This window comes from Cherax quadricarinatus, chromosome 16 (genome assembly GCF_038502225.1).
Source record: "Cherax quadricarinatus isolate ZL_2023a chromosome 16, ASM3850222v1, whole genome shotgun sequence".
NCBI classification, from domain to species: Eukaryota; Metazoa; Arthropoda; class Malacostraca; order Decapoda; family Parastacidae; genus Cherax; species Cherax quadricarinatus.
Genome location: NC_091307.1, coordinates 23,745,145 through 23,765,209, shown reverse-complemented (window position 1 = coordinate 23,765,209; position 20,065 = coordinate 23,745,145). Strand labels below are relative to the sequence as shown.

Sequence of the window (20,065 nt, the reverse complement as noted above, 5' to 3'; positions counted from 1 at the left end):
GCAGACCATTATCTTTCTTAACTAGGATCACTACACACCCTTTACAACACAACAAGTCTTCTTAGTATATTTGCAAGCTAAATAATTTAGCATGTTCATTACTTAGTCACTTAAGATCACCTGTATTAGTGAAGAACTACTGACTCAAAACTATATTTACATATTAGGACAAAAATAGTATGCATTTAAGGAATTTTTTTTATGTGAAAAACTGAAATAAAATTTACTAGCAAGGGGCAAGAAAGTCAGTCAGTAAAACTTCTGTAGACAAAAAACAATAGTGTTAATGTTGACTGAAGACAATTTTTTTTTTTTTTGGATCAGAAACACACATACACAAAAAAATATATTAGAGCAAAATATAGAAGATTCATAAACAAGGCTGTAATACAGACATATTATGAAAGAAGTTTACTTGATATACCACCTATTAAACTGTTCAAGTAAGTTAGTATGTGCATATGTATGTTCCACATTTTTTAATACTGTTATACCGTGTATCTTTTAATAAAATCTTATGTACATTTTTATTTTGCTTGCTATAAAATCAGCAGAAAGGACTTGCCATGTTGGAAAAACTTATTCTTATTTATTTCATAAGATATACTTAAAACCCAACAGTAATAATATTGCATAAACAACTATAAACTTTTATATTTATAAAATCTATGCAAATTTCTTAAAAATTTATATATTTATACATTAAAGTTTTATATTATTTATAGAGAAAGTGAAGATAATAGTCATAACAGAGTAAAATGAATGAAAAAATATACTGACTGGGTCATTTAGTGGCTGAGAAGTTATATTTGCCATTGCAGTCTCAATCTTTTTATATAAAAACATTCTCTTAAGTGACAGATAAACAATGCAATTTTTTTGCACATAACTATACAAACATTATCTGACTGTACATGATCACGAAGAAATAAGTAATGAAACTTTGAAAGTTGAGTTTTGAGAAGTACTAAGCCCAAATCCATCAGCAGTGAATATGTATGCTATCACAGAATGGATACTAAAATTTTGTTTAACGTCAACATCACATTGTGACTTGACGTGTTGTATAATTATGGATCAGCTGTAGGCCTAATTAACCTGGTGATATAAGCATGCTTAACTCCATAGATAATGTGGATTTAAATTTTGTTGGCTAGGTAAAAAAAAAAATTCCAAGGGGCTTACAAAACTTGACTATGTGCTGTAATTGAGAAAGTTTCTAAACAAGTCTTATTTTCATAGGCCTTAACTGCCCCACACAAAGCCAAAATTAAAGTAATTGCTCAAAATTTTGTTAGATACCATCTTACTGTGAGTGCACAGAAAATTATGTACTTAATATGCCCATCAATCTGAAGACCTCTTGCTTAGATTATTATGTTTTGTGTTGACCTACTGAATTTGAAAACTATCATTATAAGGTACAGTATACAAATTAATTGAATTCTTTTCTTTCATACCTAGAACAGTTTCAAATCTAATTCTGAGTACTGTATATCTTTTGTCACCTACTTTGAATAAATTTTTGTACTTTTCTGAGAAAGGTTTGTGTATTATTGATAAAGCCTTTCAAATTTAACCTTATCTTCAGAAAGGAGTTTTTTTCATTGAAAAGCAAATATACATATAAAATATTTTGATTAAACCAAATCTGCCATCAGTTATAAATGAAACTTGAGATACATGCATAGATATTTCATGTATTCATATATGTAATATACTTTGTTTAATTTTAATTTCATTGGCTTTGTATAGAAAATGAAAAACCACTGCATGACCTGTTTCCCCCCCCCCCTGAAAAATAAAAAATTCTCAGGCTGTTTAAATTTTCAATGAAAATGAAATAAAGTAGTTGAGGAAATTTAAGAAAATGCTTGAGCTGAGAAAAGACCATGACATGCAAATATCAGGTACGATGCACTGTGACCATCACCGACATACAGAATTCAGCTTGATAAATGTGAAGAGTATTGTAATGGTCATTCATTCACTAACATATATGCAAGTCGATAGAGCAGCAGTTATATTTACTCAACAATTAATCTTATGCATGAAATCAAACAGGGTTAAAAAATTCTTTGAACTTTGTTAAACATATTACTGTATGTACTGCATATTTGAAATTTCTCAAAGAAAATTCTACTCCTGCATAATTATTAATGTAATTGTGTAGTTACAGTAAATGTATGTATGTTAGTGTTCAAGTTTGTGTAAATCCATAAACTTCCATTCCACAGACACCCGTAAAATAACTTGAGTAAACAACACACTGACTTGAGATAAAGAATACAGTATATTGGCAATGGTCTGGCAACACTCTTCAGTCATAGGTATGAAGACAGGATACTGAAGTAATGTGTACTTTATGAATATAAAATAACATCATTAAATCTGTACATTATGTACAATAATTTTTAATGTATAAGGACATGAATTAAAGTTTAATATGTACATTACCATTTACATAATATATTAGCACTAAAAATACATATAGATTGTTCAATATTGAGAGCTTTAGGTAACACAGTGGCTTTTTTTGGTACAGAAAATATAAGCTACAACCATGTACCAATATATTTTTTAAGAACCTGGATAAAATTACAAATATGCATATAACAAAATGCTGATAAAGCAACCATCAGATGAAAAGTCTGATGATCAGTAGTAAGAAATGGCAAAACACTTCCAGAGTACCAACAGTAGGCAGCACATCGTATCAACTAGTTTAAAAACCTTTATATTTTGGCTACTTTGCTACTTTGTATTTGTGCATATACCTTCCAGCCATTCATACATGATGATTATCTGGATAGGGCAAGTCTAACACCCAAGGTGCCGAGCTGGTGCACAGAGCTGCCGCTGATCATCGAGTTAAGGATAAACAATATAGGGGGAAACTCTTGTATTGTGGGTACCATGTGAAAACTCTCATTCTATACACCTGTTCAAATATTTGTGAACACCTTTAATCTTAGAGATTCTGTTTACAAAATTCACAAACGCCCATCAGAATATTTATCACCCTTCTGTTGTCATAAGTCATAAAATAATAGCTTTATCTTTCTTTATAATACACTAAGATTTAATAAATTGTCTTCATATACAATATTTTTCAAAAATTAACACACAAGTCCATAAAGGACTCAAAAGTATTTTAGTTATTAAATAATCTTTCTATTTTTGTTTTAATTTACCTAAAGACAATCTTATATCTTTCTAATATTATTTACTCAACACACTTATTCATAAACACTCCTGGTGAAAAAAATTCACTGAAACTATAAAGTCTAAGAAGCATGTATAAATACGTACATCAATTATTAAAAATTATATCTCATGACTTTGAGTTATTTTCCTCTTTTCTTGTTGTCTCCTCCTCTTCATCATCATCATCATCATCGTCATCGTCGTCATCATCTATTTCTTCCTTTATCTTTGTTGCTGCCTCTTCCTTCTCTTGATCCTCTTCCTCTTGTTTGAAAAACTTCAGGTATGTACTAAGAGTTGTTTCTACCCAGTCTGCTTTACTGGCCTCTTCTACAATGCTGAACACAAACTGCAGGCATCTGGGATTGGATAAAAATAAGACTGTCTCTTCCAAGTACTCTACAAATTTGCTCTTATTGCCAAACATGCCAACCAACTTGAAAACTGCAACAAAGCTACTGGTATATTTAATCATGACTGCTACAGTATCATGAAGCAGTGAATGTATATCCCTAGTGCAAACACATTAAACATTTTCATTGTCTGGCAATGAAGCCAATAGACCCAAAAATCCTACAAGTCTTAATGCACTGGCCATTTTCCACCTAGGTGGAATGACCCATGGGAGAAAACACATTCACCCTCACACTGTCTTTCAAGTAGTGCTGAGAATACAATTCAAATTATCCTTTAAACTTCAACATCCCCACCCATACTTCAGTGCAGGTACTGTGGTTCCCACATCCAGAATTCAGGTTTAGCTAACCTGCTTCTATGAATCCTACCTGATTTTTGCATTAGTAAGTATACAAACACACCTATTCCAGATGTCACTTGTCTTTAAAACTTGTGTTGCAGACACACACACACACACCTGAATCTTTTTTTTTTTAACCTAAGTCATGACATATTCTTCCTCTAAGCCATGTGTGTCATAAGAGGCGACTAAAATGCCGGGAGCAAGGGACTAGTAACCCCTTCTCTTGTATAAATTACTAAATTTAAAAAGAGAAACTTTTGTTTTTCTTTTTAGATCACCCTGCCTCAGTGGGATATGGCCAGTTTGTTGAAAAAACAACTTATGACATGGTAAGTGTCTCTAGCTCACTGGTATTGGCAGCCAATAGGGTGCAGACAATTCTTCTATCTCTGGTGCTAATTCTATAATAAAGAATGTCTGTTACTTCAGCAAATTTCAATTCTCTATACAATATTGCTTAAGTATAGAATACTACCACACACTTCCTTTTTTTACTACTCCAATTCATCTCTCTCTCCTATTCATAATATCTCCTTCATAGTCACTTTTACTCTGCTCTGTCTCTCACATACCCTCTATATTTCTTTATACCCCTTTCTTCATTGTTTTTTTCTTCTTTTCTTCCCCAATGAATTTCATCTTTCCACCTCATGCCCTCCTTCACTGTCTATCATTTCTGTTATTTCTTAACTTTGGCTACGCCGTATCTCTACGAAGCATAAAGATATTATTTTTTGTTGGGTCCCTGGTCATGTCGACATACAGGGCAATGAACAGGCAGACACTGCTGCGTGGTCAGCAGTACATGACCTACCAATTTCCTATAGAGGTGTTCCATTTCTGGACTATTTTGCTACAATAGCTGCCCACCTTCGCGCCCGTTGGCAACAACGTTGGTCAACTCTGCTTGGTAACAAACTTCATTCTATTAAACCGAGCATAGGTTACTGGCCGTCTTCTTGTCATCAGTGCTGTGGTTGGGAGACCACTCTCTCCCGTCTTCATATTGGCCACACTAGTCTTACTCACGGGTATCTCATGGAGAGGCACCCTGTACCTCTCTGTGAGCAGTGTCAAGTTCCAGTATCGATTAGCCACATTCTGTTAGACTGCCCTCTCTATCAACGAGCACGCAGAATTTACCTCCAACGCTGTCTTCGTTCTACTACTCTCTCTTTACCTTCCCTTCTTGCTGATGGACCCTCCTTTAATCCTGACTCTCTCATTGACTTCTTGACAACGACTGATTTACTCCACAAACTCTGATGATGATACCTTATGCACTCCCCTCAGCCCTTTCTAGCTCAGTCTCTTGCTGCCCTTTACCCTTTCACCATCCACTGCTCCGCTGTTATCCGTAACCTATTACTCATCCACCTCCCTTTTGCCACCTGATGCCCTCGCTTCCTTCCTGCCCTGCAGCGCTGTATAGCCCTTGTGGCTTAGCGTTTCTTTTTGATTATAATAATAATATGTACTTGCCTTAGTCACTTCTTAACTTGCATTGTTTTTATTTCTTATATACTATCAGTTAGGTATTGTATGCCAAAATATTCCACCCACGAATGAGACTACAGTGGGTTAATAGGGCACAAAATGCTTTCTTTCAACTTGTTTGTGCAAAATACTTATCATATAGTGAAGGTTTCAACTGCTTTTTAAAATACTTTGTTATGTGTATGAGCTAATAATATTAAATTGCACTGGTATTTATCCTTGTGATGGGATGATAAGCTGGGAATGATGAAATTGGTTAAAGATGCATGCAAACTTAATGAGAAATATTTGAAGTCATTACTTACCCAAACTTAAGATGTGACCCATGGTGGAGGACAGCACCCCCCTCCCAACCTCCACTACCATGGGTGACTGATGATGTGACCTTGGATGTGCCACACATCTTCCGTTTCCCAAGTTTACAGTTACACCGAGTTAATGTCTGAAGGGAAAGAAGAAAGACAACACCCATTAACTACCATAGCTCATGATGACATGTCATGATGACAGAAGTACTCATTATTCTCTGCACATGTTATATCTTTCTGCCTTACACCACTAATCAGTATGTGACAAAAACCACTCCCTTAAAACTCACCCAAAGTGGTTAGGCCACCCTTCTAACCAGTCTCTCCTTGTCTACCCACAACCATTTTTTTTCACTGTCCTATCCTACCCCAGTTCTTTTCCCTCTCTATGTTGGCCATTCCTCTTATGACCCTAAAAACAAATTGCCTATGATTCAAGGTTACCAGAATTAGATTCTGATCACACGAAAAAAAAAAAGAGTATGGGTGAATGACTGACTCACTTGTCCTGGAGTATCTGTCATGGCTTCTCCTATAGGTCTGTCTGGAAGGTGGCCTCTTCTTTGGTTAATAATGGCTCGGACTTGTTGGAGAAGTGGAGGTGGAGGTGCATGATTCACAGTCTTCTCACTGTGATCGTATCGATATAGCACACTATCAACTCTGGTGCCATGAGGACTATAATTAAGGAGCTCATAGTGCCCAGTATTCTGTAGCAATAGAAAACATACCATCTTAATATTAAATATTAATCATTAACAACATTTATGAAGATGTCTACAACCATTAATAGTCTACTTCTTGAGAATAACTTGCAATTGCATTTTTGAAACATATACTGGTAAGATTTTCAGCACATAATATATAAAGTTATAAATTATATGCCAAAGCCTGAAATTATGCTTAGGCTCTCAGCAAAGCATATAAAGACTGAAATGACTGGGAAAAAAAAAAAAAAAAAAAAAAAAAAACATATGTGGTTTGTGAAATTCTGCTAACAAATTTGAGTGTGATACGAGTTTTCCTTCTTTGAGTCACTGCCTTGGTGGGAAACTGTCTGATGTGCTAACAGATTTATATGGAGGGACAGGGGTACATAGCTAGAAGGGTCTGTAAAGTACATACAACATTCTCGTTAATTTTCAGTGTACATAAAATGCAAAACTTAAACAGTCTGAAAATCTGATCAGACAACCAAGGGATGCTTAAAAGGAAACTTAATGTTTCCTCTCTAAAGCATGGGTTATGTGTGAAGCAGAGTGGGACCATAAAAAATACCAGTGGATGGAGAGTCCACTGATAAATCAGTAGTGAACACACCAATGTCAAATTCATTGAGAATATCAAAGATATTTACAAAGATTATCTACTTGTAAACAAAACACAAGTCACAAATTATGCTATGATCAAATTGAAATGTTACATGTAATTTACTCAGAACTTTAATTCCAAATTTAACTATGGGCTAGTAACCCCTTTTCCTGTATAGCCTACTAAAAAGAAAAAGAAGAAAACCATCAAAGTGGGATGTTTGAATGTGTGTGGATGTTGTGCAAATGATAAGAAAGAGATGATTGTGGATGTTATGAATGAGAAGAAGCTGGATGTCCTGACTTGAAGTGAAATAAAGCTGAAGGGGGTGGGAGAGTTTCAATGGAGAGAGATAAATGGGATTAGGTCAGGAGTTTCAAATAGTTAGAGCTAAAGAAGGAGTAGCAATAATGTTGAAGGATAAGCTATGGCAGGAAAAAAGGGAATATATGTATGCATTAATTCAAAGATTATGTGGAGTAAAATAAAGGATGGATGTGAAAAGTGGGTTATAGTAAGCATTTATGCACCTGGAGAAGAGAGAATTGTAGAGGAGAGACAGAGATTTTGGGAAATGTTGAGTGAATGCGTGAGGAGTTTTGAACCAAGTGTGAGAGTAATGGTGGTTGGGATTTCAATGCTAAAGTGGGTAAAAATGTTGTGGAGGGAGTAGTAGGTAAATTTGGGGTGCCAGGCATAAATGAAAATGGGGAGCCTTTAATTGAGCTATGTGTAGAAAGAGGTTTGGTAATAAGTAATACATATTTTATGAAAAAGAGATAAGTAAGTATACAATGTATGATACAGCATGTAATGAAAGTAGTTTGTTAGATTATGTATTGGTGGATAAAAGGTTGATGGGTAGGCTTTAGGCTGTACATGTTTACAGAGGGTCAACTGATATATCGGATCATTATTTAATTGTAGCTACAGTTAGAGTAAGAGGTAGATGGGACAAGAGGAAAATGGAAACAACAAGTAAGAGAGAGGTGAAAGTGTATAAACTAAGGGAGGAGAAAGTTAGGGTGAGATACAAGCAACTATTGGCAGAAAAGTAGGCTAGTGCAAATATGAGCAGTGGGGGAGTTGAAGAGGGTTGGAATAGTTTTAAAAATGCAGTATTAGAATGTGGGGCAAAAGTTTGTGAATATAGGAGGGTGGGTGCAGAAGGAAAGAGGAGTGACTGGTGGAATGATGAAGTAAAGGGTGTGATAAAAGAGAAAAGGATGGCTTATGAGAGGTTTTTACAAAGCAGAAGTGTTATAAGAAAAGCAGAGTATATGGAGAGGAAAAGAAAGGTGAAGAGAGTGGTGAGAGAGCATAAAAGGAGAGCATATGATAGAGTGGGAGAGGCACTGTCAAGAAATTTTAATGAAAACAAGAAAAAATTTTGGAGTGAGATAAACAAATTAAGAAATCCTAGGGAATGAATGGATTTGTCAGTTAAAAACAGAGTAGGGGAGTTAGTAGATGAGGAGCTGGAGGTATTGGGTAGATGACGGGAATATTTTGAGAAACTTTTAAATGTCGACGAAGAAAGGAAGGCGGTCATTTCATGCACTGGCCAGGAAGGTATAACATCTTTTAGGAGTGAACAAGAGCAGGATGTGAGTGTGGGGGAGGTGCGTGAGGCATTACGCAGAATGAAAGGGGGTAAAGCAGCAGGAACTGACAGGATCATGACGGAAATGTTAACCCCTTGACTGTCGCAACCCCCAATCGTGAGGTGTCTCCTGGTATCGCAAAATTTAAAAAAAAAAAAAAAATCATATGAAATGATGGAGAATCTTTTCCTGATTGTAATGACACCAAAAAAACGAAATTTGATGGAAAACTGACGGAATTATGCTCTCGTGAAGTTAGCGACCTCTGCGATATTTACAAATTGGAGATTTCGCCCACTTTGAGCCCTATTTTCAGCTAATTCCATTGTTCCAGTCAACCAAACTCATAGCTATTTCTTTAGAACTCCATTTTTTCTATCGATTGAGTACAAGAAACTGCCCATTTACCGAATTCAACTACCCAATAACATGGTCAGAAATTTGCAATTTGGCCAATTTCACGAAAATTAAAAAAATATGACAATTTCAAAATAAGGTCCAGAATGAACAATGCAGACACTCCTGGCTCTAAAATAACATTTTCTTTGTTCATCAGTCACGTCTCCAGGCCCCTCTGATATTACTCTTGATTTTTATTTTGAATTTTTATTGAAACAAAAAATAGAAGATTTACTGTTATGCAGACTACTGCAATACTGTAATAATTGGACAAATAATGTCAACTCATTCATGACTGCATATTAGAATGGTTAGTTGGACATTTATTGGACAATGACATCATTTGTTTACCTTTGAACATCGGCAAAAATCAAACATTTCCCCTACTTTGAGCTCCATTTCCAGGTTATTTTAATAGTAAAACCAATCAAAACCACCTCTTTTTCTATAATATGTTTTCCATTCTATCAAATGAGACCAAGAAAGTGAGAATACAACCATAAATACTATACAAAAATACACCACGAAGTCGGCATTTTAATTAAAAAAAAAGGTTAGTTTTTTTCTTATTATGCACTGCGTGCTCCAGGATTTTTTTATATGGTGCACACTGACCATACAGATCCATTCTCTCACATGTGGGCCTACCAGCTTTCTCCTGCTTGATTTGAAGCCGCTAGAATTTATGAGTATACATATATATGTCAAACACGGTACCTCGTAAGACGTATATAAACGACCAAAACAGTCAAAGGGTTAAAAGCAGGGAGGGGGATATAGTGTTGGAGTGGTTGGTTCTGCTAACTGGTTTTTATTATGTGACCTCTATGCTCTTAATTCTGCCAAGCCATAAAAATCATCTTATCTCTCAATATTAACCAAATCAGCCAAAACATCTGCTAATTAGTTTTATTATGTGACCTCCTGGCTTTTAATTTTGCCAATCCATAAAATATTACCACCTGCACCATTACTTGTAAGGTAGATTCTGTGTGCAATTTCAAGATTATTTTACTGAACCCTACTCCACCTTACTACCTCTCACTTGTATTAAGTTTAAATAAGATTGTAGAACAGTTAACCACTATTTCTTGTCTAGTTTTAAGTATAGTTACTATGTACTACTATGACCAACCAAAATGCATCACTAATACTTGCACAAGGGATGAACATGGGGAATATATAATAGCTAAATTCAAATCCAAATACCTACAAAAACCTCTCACAGTGATAAACATCTACAGAGTACCACAGTCAAACATTAGCCGTTTTAGTGAAAACCTAGAAGTATGATAACTGATGCACGCATGAACAAAGATCACTTACTACTCTCAGGTGACTTCAATATAAATCTCCTGCAAGACCAGGACCCACACGTTACTGAATTCACAAACACAATGAGTAACTGCATGTTGCTACCAACAGTAACAAAACCTACAAGAGTTACAGAAACTAGTGTTTCCCTACTAGACCACATCTGGACCAACACCATATCTCCCTTAAGATCAGGCATAATCACAGATAATACCACAGATCATTACCCTACCATCCTCATAACAAACCTTGGCAAATTACCCCTAGACACTACTAAAGTCACTTTCAGACTTCACAATGAGGAGCTATCAATAACTTCACAGCAGCAGTGACAAACATTGACTGGCACACTGAGCTAGAATTTTTTTTTTTTTTCAACAAGTCAGCCGTCTCCCACCGAGGCAGGGTGACCCAAAAAAAGAAAGAAAATCTCCAAAAAGAAAATGCTTTTCATCTATAACAAGCACTGCCCTAAAAAAACTAAACAGATGACAGCTAAGAGACTGAACAGTCCCTAGCTAACACCCAGCATCCTCAAATCCATAAATACAAAGCACCTATACGAAAAACAGTACAGAATGGGCCACATAACCAGAGACCAAACAAAACGTTACTCGTCAATCCTAACCAGCCTAATAAGAAAGGCTAAAAAACTGTATTATGAGAACAGATTATCCAACTTCTGAGGTGACTTAAAAAAGACCCGGAAAACCCTATCTGAAATACTTGGAACAAAAAAGATAAAACGAAATAGCGAAATTGAATTAACAAAACCAGATGAACCCCAATTCCCACCTACTGAAACAGCAAACAGACTCAATGATTTCTTCTCCACTATAGGAAAAAACCTTGCCAATAAAATCCCAAGCTCAGATACCCCACCCAATGACTACCTCACTGGCAACTACCCGAACACACTGTTCCTAGCTCCAACTAACCCAACTGAAGTCTCCCTTATTATCAACAAACTAAAAAACAAGACAGGAGATTTAAATACCTTACCACCCATTATATACAAAGAAGTGTCACAGGTGCTATCACCAATCATTGCAACACTCTTGAACAAATCCACTGAATCCTCTACCTTTCCTACAGTTCTCAAAATAGCAAGGGTCACCCCGATCCATAAAGGAGGAGACCACACAGACTTGAATAACTATAGGCCAATATCCAACCTGCACCCTCTCTCTAAAATCTTTGAAAAATTAATCCATAAGCGTATCTATTAATACCTCATCTCCCACAACATACTCAACCCCTGTCAACTTGGGTTCAGGCCTAACAAAAATACTAATGATGCTATTATCCACATGCTAGAACATATTTATACAGCAATAGAGGAAAAAGAATTGACTTACGTAAAGCTTTCGATACATTTGACCACGACTTGCTCCACATAAAATTGTCGCACTATGGTATAAGAGGGCACTTCCTCAACTACCTAAAGTCATACCTCAGCAACAGAAGCCAATATATGCACACAAATGGGGCAAACTCTTCCGCACAGCCAATTACAGTTGGTTTCCCACAGGGAAGTGTCCTAGGCCCTCTTCTCTTTCTCATATACATAAATGACCTACCAAATGCATCGCAACTACTCAAACCCACACTATTTGCAGATGACACTACATACGTCTACTCCCACCCGAGCCATCATGCTAGCCAATACTGTAAATACCGAATTACAGAAAATATCAACCTGGATGAGGACCAACAAACTTACTCTAAACATTGACAAAACCTACTACATTCAGTTTGGTAACAGAGCTGCAGATGTGTCTCTTAACATAATGATAAATGGATCACCTATCACAAACCTCACAGAGGGAAAATTCCTAGGAATCCACCTTAATAATAGACTCAAATTTCAAACACATATACAACAAATTTCCAAAAAAAATTCCAAGACCGTAGGCATACTATCGAAGATACGGTACTATGTTCCACAGTCAGCCCTCCTGGCCCTATATCACTCACTTATTTACCCCTATCTCACCTATGGAATTTGTGCATGGGGCTCAACAACAATAAACCATCTCAGACCACTAATCACCCAACAAAAGGCTGCAGTCAGAATGATAACAAATTCCCAATACAGACAGCACACTCCACCAATATTCAAAACTCTAAACCTACTCACAATACAAAACATCCATACTTATTACTGCACATACTACATACATAGAACACTTAACTCTGACATAAACCCTCCCCTCAAACATCTCCTTACCAACCTCAACAGAACACATGACCATAACACAAGACACAGATCACTCTTTGATGTTCCTCGTGTCCATCGCACGCTATGCAAAAACTCAATGCACATAAAAGGCTCTAAAATCTGGAATTCATTACCTGTGAATATAAAAGAAACACTGTCTGTTTATAAATTCAAGTCTCTTCTCAAAAATCACTTACTCACCCACAACTAAATAAATACTGAATAATTGTATCTCATAAATTGTATCTCATTTATGTATCTCATTATTGTATCTCATTATTGTATCTCATTATTGTATCTCATAAATGTCAACCTGTGACCCAATCAAACTTTGTTACTATTTAACTTCATTACCTAACAGAATACTCCATTCTACTGATTACACAGCAACACATTAAATGACCATATGACCTGTCTTTGTAATACTCATTTGTACTAAACTGTTATCTGTTTTACAATAATTTTTGTACCACTGAATATATCATTGCTTAGTTAATCTTAAGTTAATTTTAAGCCTGCCCGCAATGCTATGCATTCAAGTGGCTTTGGCATGCTGCATTTTACTGTATTCTTTTGTACTTCACTGTATCATGTTCAAATTATAAATAAATAAATAAATAAATAAATAAATCTACTTTTAATTAGTTACTATGTATTAGGATTAGTTTGCCCAAAATGCCTCGGCATGATAGTGGCTATCTTTGTACTTAGCAAATGAAAATTGTAATTACACATTGTAATCTTTACAAAGAAATAAACTTTACTTTCTAAGCTGTTGTATCTGGGCGCCTCTGCAAAAACAGTGATTATGTATGAGTGAGGTCAAAGTGTTGAATGTTGATGAAAGTATTTTCGTTTTGGGGATTTTCTTTCTTTTTGGGACACCCTGCCTAGGTGGTAGACGGCCGACTTGTTGAAAAAAAAAAAAAATTATATATTTAAGGCCTTTGACATCTCACCAGCAAATCTTTCCTTGCAAAAAACAATATTGGAGGATGACTCCCATATAGTATACATGTATACTCAATCCTGCTTTAGCAAAAGACACCAGAATATAACTATGAAAGAAATTATATCTTTTTCTCCCATTTATTACTGGTGTTCCATAAGACACTGTACTTGGTCCTGTCTGCTGATCTGCTCTGCAGTTTGCATACTAAATCAATACAAAAGATTTACACCACTGTCTCAACTATCTGCTACAGTCTTTTCCTCTGACCACATAAAAACTACAAAAATGAAGGGAGTTATATTTCAAAAATTCCTACACATTACTGGCATCAAAAAAAAAAAAAAAAAAAATCAGTGATTAAAAAAAAGTTTAACAAAACCTGCTATAATTTCTCTGGATAATGAAAGTAATCTCACCTCATCAAAAAATATTGCAGCATGCTCTTGGGATATGTAATTACAATGACCATAACGACATAGGTCAACATGGTTGTGGCTCCCTGTAAAGAAAAAGATACTTAGTTATTAATGAAAATTATCTGTATCTACCATAGTTTATCTGTATCAATAAAATTTTATGAATGTAGCACATTTTTTTTTTATAAATAATCTTCAGATTTTCCTGTAGTCTTCATTAAATTTGAAAACATAAAGGACTACAAATAATAGAACAGTAACCCTTTCATATTGACTGGGAAGTAGAATCGTATGAAATGCTTCAAAAACAGCTGTCAGGGTCATTAAAACTACTAGCACACACTTTACAGTGAAAAGTGTCTTTAGAGATGGTGTATTATACATCTTAGTTCAACTCTGAAGGGTCATATCTAAAATAAACTCACATGAGAACACATTCTTTACCTTTCCCAATACGAATTATTCTGTAGGTCATAGCCACTGGTTGAGAACTGTAGGACGGTGTGGGAGACTTCACTGCCCAGTCTTGAAGGTGAGAGTCTGGAACAAGAGGACAGAGCAAAGCACGGGCTGGAAGAGGCTGAATGACAAGAGGTGCAGATGCTGGACTTGGCGGACACAACAACTCCTCCAAGCGTTGCCATGCCAAAACATCAACTACTGAACGCTCCAACTGACTCAGTGATACCTCTGATAAGGAAGACAAAAATTATTTAAAAAACTCTTCTGAAAAATGTCCTCTAGAGGTGGCTAAACAGCACAATAACGATAATATGCATTAATTCATAACAATATACAGTGGAACCTCAAAAATCGAACGTATCACATATTGAACGCTTCGAAAATAGGACCATTTTTTCGGACAAACTGTGTCCCTATTTTCGGACTGCCGGATACGGGACATGTCAGCACGCCCGCTCTGTCCGCGTCCCCGTGCAGGCGCCGTGAGCAGTCTAGCTTTGTTTATGCTTGAGTGAACACTAACCTGCGCTCTCATTCACACATTTTATGATTATTTTGTTGTGTTTAGTGCTTGTGGGACTGTGAAATAAGCTGCCATGGGCCCAAAGAAACTTGCTAGTGGTACCCCTGTGGTAAAGAAAGTGAGACACACCATAGATGTGAAGAAGGAAATAATACAGAAGTATGAGAGTGGTGTGAGACTTATTGAGCTTGCCAGGATGTATGGGAAAAACAAGTCGACTATCGGTTCTATCCTGCCAAAGAAAGAACAAATCAAGGAAGCTGATGTTGCGAAAGGTGTTATTTTTTTTTTTTTTTTAACAAGTCGGCTGTCTCCCACCAAGGCAGGGTGACCCAAAAAAGAAAGAAAATCCCCAAAAAGAAAATACTTTCATCATCATTCAACACTTTCACCACACTCACACATTATCACTGTTTTTGCAGAGGTGCTCAGAATACAACAGTTTAGAAGCATATATGTATAAAGATACACAACATATCCCTCCAAACTGTCAATATCCCAAACCCCTCCTTTAAAGTGCAGGCACTGTACTTCCCATTTCCAGGACTCAAGTCCGACTATATGAAAATAAACGGTTTCCCTGAATCCCTTCACTAAATATTGCCCTGCTCACACTCCAACAGATCATCAGGTCCCAAGTACCATTCGTCTCCATTCACTCCTATCTAACACGCTCACGCACGCTTGCTGGAAGTCCAAGCCCCTCGCCCACAAAACCTCCTTTACCCCCTCTCTCCAACTCTTTCGAGGACGACCCCTACACCGCCTTCCTTCCCCAATAGATTTATATGCTTTCCATGTCATTCTACTTTGATCCATTCTCTCTAAATGACCAAACCACCTCAAGAACCCCTCTTCTGCCCTCTGACTAATATTTTATTAACTTCACACCTTTTCTTAATTTCCACACTCCGAATTTTCTGCATAATATTTACACCACACATTGCCCTTAGACAGGACATCTCCACTGCCTCCAACCATCTCCTCGCTGCTGCATTTACCACCCAAGCTTCACACCCATATAAGAGTGTTGGTACTACTATACTTTCATACATTCCCTTCTTTGCCTCCATAGATAACGTTTTTTGACTCCACATATACCTCAACGCACCACTCACCTTTTTTCCCTCATCAATTCTATGATTAATATGTAATAGGTTTTAATATGCTAACCAAAAAAAGACCACAAATAGTTGAAGAGGTTGAGAAGTTGTTGCTGGTGTGGATCAAGGATAAATAGATTGCAGGCGATAGTGTTTCAGAGACGATTATTTGCGAAAAGGCAAGGAAGTTGCATGCCGATCTGGTACAGAAAACTCCTGGAACCAGTGCTGATAGCGAATTTAAGGCCAGCAGAGGCTGGTTTGACAGATTTAAGAAGCGTAGTGGCATACACAATGTTGTAAGACATGGTGAGGCAGCCAGTTCAGACAAACGGGCGGCTGAGAAGTTTGTACAGGAGTTTAAGGGGTACGTAGACAGTGAAGAATTCAAACCTGAACAAGTGTTTGTGATGAAACAGGCCTGTTTTGGAAGAAAATGACAAAAAGGACCATCACACAGGAGGAAAAGGCACTGCCAGGACACAAGCCTATGAAAGACAGGCTTACTCTTTTGTTCTGTGCTAATGCTAGTGGTGATTTTAAAGTGAAGCCTTTACTTGTGTATCATTCAGAAAATCCCAGAGTGTTTAAGAAAAACAATGTCTTTAACCCTTTGAGGGTCGACAGGCCCTCTCCGAAACTCGTTCTCAGGGTCGGCCAAATTTAAAAAAAAAAAAAAATTATTTTCTCTTATGAAAAGATAGAGAATCTTTTCCCGATCATAAAGACACCAAAAGTTTGAAATTTGATAGAAAACTTACGGAATTATGCTCTCGCAAAGTTAGCGGTCTCGGCGATGTTTACGCATCGGCGATTTTGCCCACTTTGAGCCCCATTTTCGCCCAATTTCACTGTACTAGTCGACAAAAAACATGAATATTTCGCTAGAACTCCATTTTTTCTATCGAATGGATGCAAGAAACCACTCATTTATGAAATTCAACTATCCAGTACAGTGGTCAGAATTTAGCAATTTTGCCAATTTCACACAAATTTCAAAAGATGCCAATTTCAGAATAGGGTCCAGAATAAACAAGAAAGACATTCCTGGCACTAAAATGACATTTCCTCTAGTCATTAGTCATGTCTCAAGTCCCCTCTTATATTCTTTTGCTTTCCACTTTGAATTTTTATTTTCACAAAAAATATAAGATTTACTGTTATGCAGACTACTGCATTAGTGTAAAAAATGGTATAAATATTATTGGTGCACTTGTGAAAGAATATTAGACTCACCAGTTGACGTGTATTGCACGCTTGGCACGATTTGTTTACTTTTGAAGTTTGGTAAAAATCGAACATTTCTGCTACTTTGAGCTCAATTTCAAGGCACCTTTCTTTGTAAAACCAGTCAAAATCATCTCAATTTCTGTAATATGTCTTCCATTCTATAAAATGAGACCAAGAAAACTAGAATACAACAATAAATACCATACGAAAATACACTGCAAAGTCGCTGATTTATTAAAAAAAAATGGTCAAAGTTTTTTTTTTCTCATTATGCACTGTGTGCTGCAGGATTTTTTTTAGACTGTGCACACTGACCACATAGACCCATTCTTTCATATGAAGGCCTACCAGCTTTCTCCCACTAGATTTGAGGCCGCTAGAATTTATGAGTACTAGTACGTCAAAAACCCCTACGCGTAAAACGTACTAGTACGACGAAAACCCTCAAAGGGTTAAGAACAAGTTATGTGTCTTGTGGAAAGCTAATCATAAGGCATAGGTCACAAGACAAATTTTCAAAGAGTGGGTCTATGAAGTGTTTGGCCCCAGTGTGAAAAAATACCTCCAGGAAAAGAAATTGCCACTCAAGTGCCTCCTGTTAATGAACAATGCTCCTGCTCATCCTCCAAACTTATTAGACCTCTTGTCTAAGGACTTCAATTTTATAAAGTGAAGTTCTTGCCTCTTAACCAGCAGGTCATTTCTAACTTCAAAAAACTCTACACAAAAGCAGTGTTTGAAAAGTGCTTTGAAGTAACCACAGACACTAAGTTGACCCTAAGAGAGTTCTGGAGGAATCACTTCAACATCTACAGCTCCATAAGCCTTATAGATAAGGCTTGGGAGAGAGTGACTTCCAGGACTTTGAGCTCTGCTTGGAGACAATTGTGGCCAGATTGTGTCCAAAAGAGGGATTTTGAAGGGTTTGAGGCTGACCCTGACCCTGACCCAGCTCACCCTCTGCCTGTTGTGGACTCTATTGTGGCATTGGGGAACACCCTGGGGTTGGAGGTGAGTGGTGAGGATGTGGAAGAGTTGGTGGAGGACCACAGGGAAGAGCTAACCACTGAAGAGCTGCAAGAGATTCATCCGGAGCAGTATCAGACCACAGCTGAGGAACTTGCTTCGGAGGAGGAGGAGGAAGAGGGAGTGGATGAGGTGTCTTCTTCAAAGATTAAGGAGATTTGTGCCAAGTGGAATGATGTCCAAATGTTTGTGCAGAAGTACCACCCTGAGCAAGCTGAAACAAGCCATCTTTGCAACAAGTTAAGTGACAGAACCATGTCCTATTTTAGGGAAATGTTAAAGAGGTGCCAGAAACAGAGGACTGTGGACAATTATTTTGTGAGACAGGGGTCCAGTGACTCTCAAGCTGGTCCTAGTGGCATTAAAAGACAGAGAAGGGAAGTAACCCCAGAGAGGGCTTTACCTGAAGTCCTCATGGAGGGGGATTCTCCTTCCAAACACTAACCCCAACTCCCTCTCTCCTCCTCCCTATCTTCCAGATGCCATCACCAATCTTCAATAAAGGTAAGTAAAAATGTTATTTTATATGTATTACTATACATAATTAAAAACTATAGTATTTGTTTTATGTAAAACTGTAATTAATCTCTATAAAATGTATTTTTTGTGTGAATATTTTTGGATTTCTGGAACGGATTAATTGTACTTCCATTACTTCTTATGGGAAATATTGCTTCGAATTTCAAACTTTTCGAATTTAGAACTAGGTCCTGGAACGGATTAAGTTCGATTTTTGAGGTTCCACTGTATATACAGCAGGGCCCCACTTATGCAGCAGGTTAGGTTCCAGGCTACTGCTGGAAAGCAGAACGCCATTTTTTCCACTTATAAATGCATATAAATGCCAGATAAGTTTACACTAACGAATATTAAGTTAGCAATAGAACTAGGCATTAAAAATGATAAAAAGTAAAATACACACACAGTACACTCACTATTTACCTCAAAATATTCGTAGTCCTAATGTAGGGCAAAAGGTGAGTAGTATTTACTGTAAGAAGTTAGGTGTGGTAGCCCTCCTGGCCACCCCCACCCACACATAATATACTAAGACGATGCTTAAAGCTCCATAGAATGATGAAATGCATATACAGTATTTATTTGTAGAAAGTGGTGTGGTAGGTAGGGTAGTGTAGGGAAGACAGCCTGGCCACCCCACCCACTATGTAAACAAACAGACGATGCATCTGGTTATGGTTCATAAACATTCATACAAAGACCTTACATTGTGTACAAGTTGTCTCCACAGTGGTACAGTAGAATAAATAAAGACCAACACTTCCATTCTCATGTAATTTTTAGAAGGAATGATGATCTGACAAATTATTATTATTATTATTATTACAAGTTATTATTACAAATTATTATTATAATCATAATAAAAAAGAAGTACTAAACTCACAAGGATCGTGAATTACTATATATAGAGTGAAGGCATACGAAAGGAATATTTATCTACAGTTATCCCCCAGTGTTTGACTAGAGAAAACGTAATTCTTCCGACACTCCTACAAAGCCGCTTTGTCAATTTTTATTCTGTGGGTGCATGTATAATGTTTAAATGCTATGTAACGTGTTTCTTATATAATTTTGAAGAAAATATCATAGATGGAGTAATGAAAATGTTTATATTAATGTAAAATAAGACATTTAATGTGCCCAAGAGAGATTATTACCTAGTATTACTATGGCATCATGAGTAGAGAGACTCTTAGTAATTTTAATGTGTACA

The 20,065-nt window shown here is 36.7% G+C and overlaps 1 protein-coding gene across 3 annotated transcripts in view; it reads right to left on the bottom strand.

The window, feature by feature from the left end:
- Positions 1–252: 252 nt before the first annotated feature.
- LOC128688774 (PHD finger protein 12-like) overlaps positions 253–20,065 on the bottom strand; it is a 68,169-nt gene continuing 48,356 nt past the window's right edge. For all 3 annotated transcript variants that reach the window (XM_070085476.1, XM_070085475.1, XM_070085477.1), the window contains exons 11-15: positions 14,434–14,679; positions 13,990–14,072; positions 6,276–6,482; positions 5,770–5,906; positions 253–3,566 (exon numbers count right to left, since the gene is read on the bottom strand). In XM_070085476.1, coding sequence (XP_069941577.1) covers positions 3,335–3,566; positions 5,770–5,906; positions 6,276–6,482; positions 13,990–14,072; positions 14,434–14,679 — 905 coding nt within the window. In that variant the 3' untranslated portion in view covers positions 253–3,334. The remainder of the gene's footprint in view (positions 3,567–5,769; positions 5,907–6,275; positions 6,483–13,989; positions 14,073–14,433; positions 14,680–20,065) is intronic.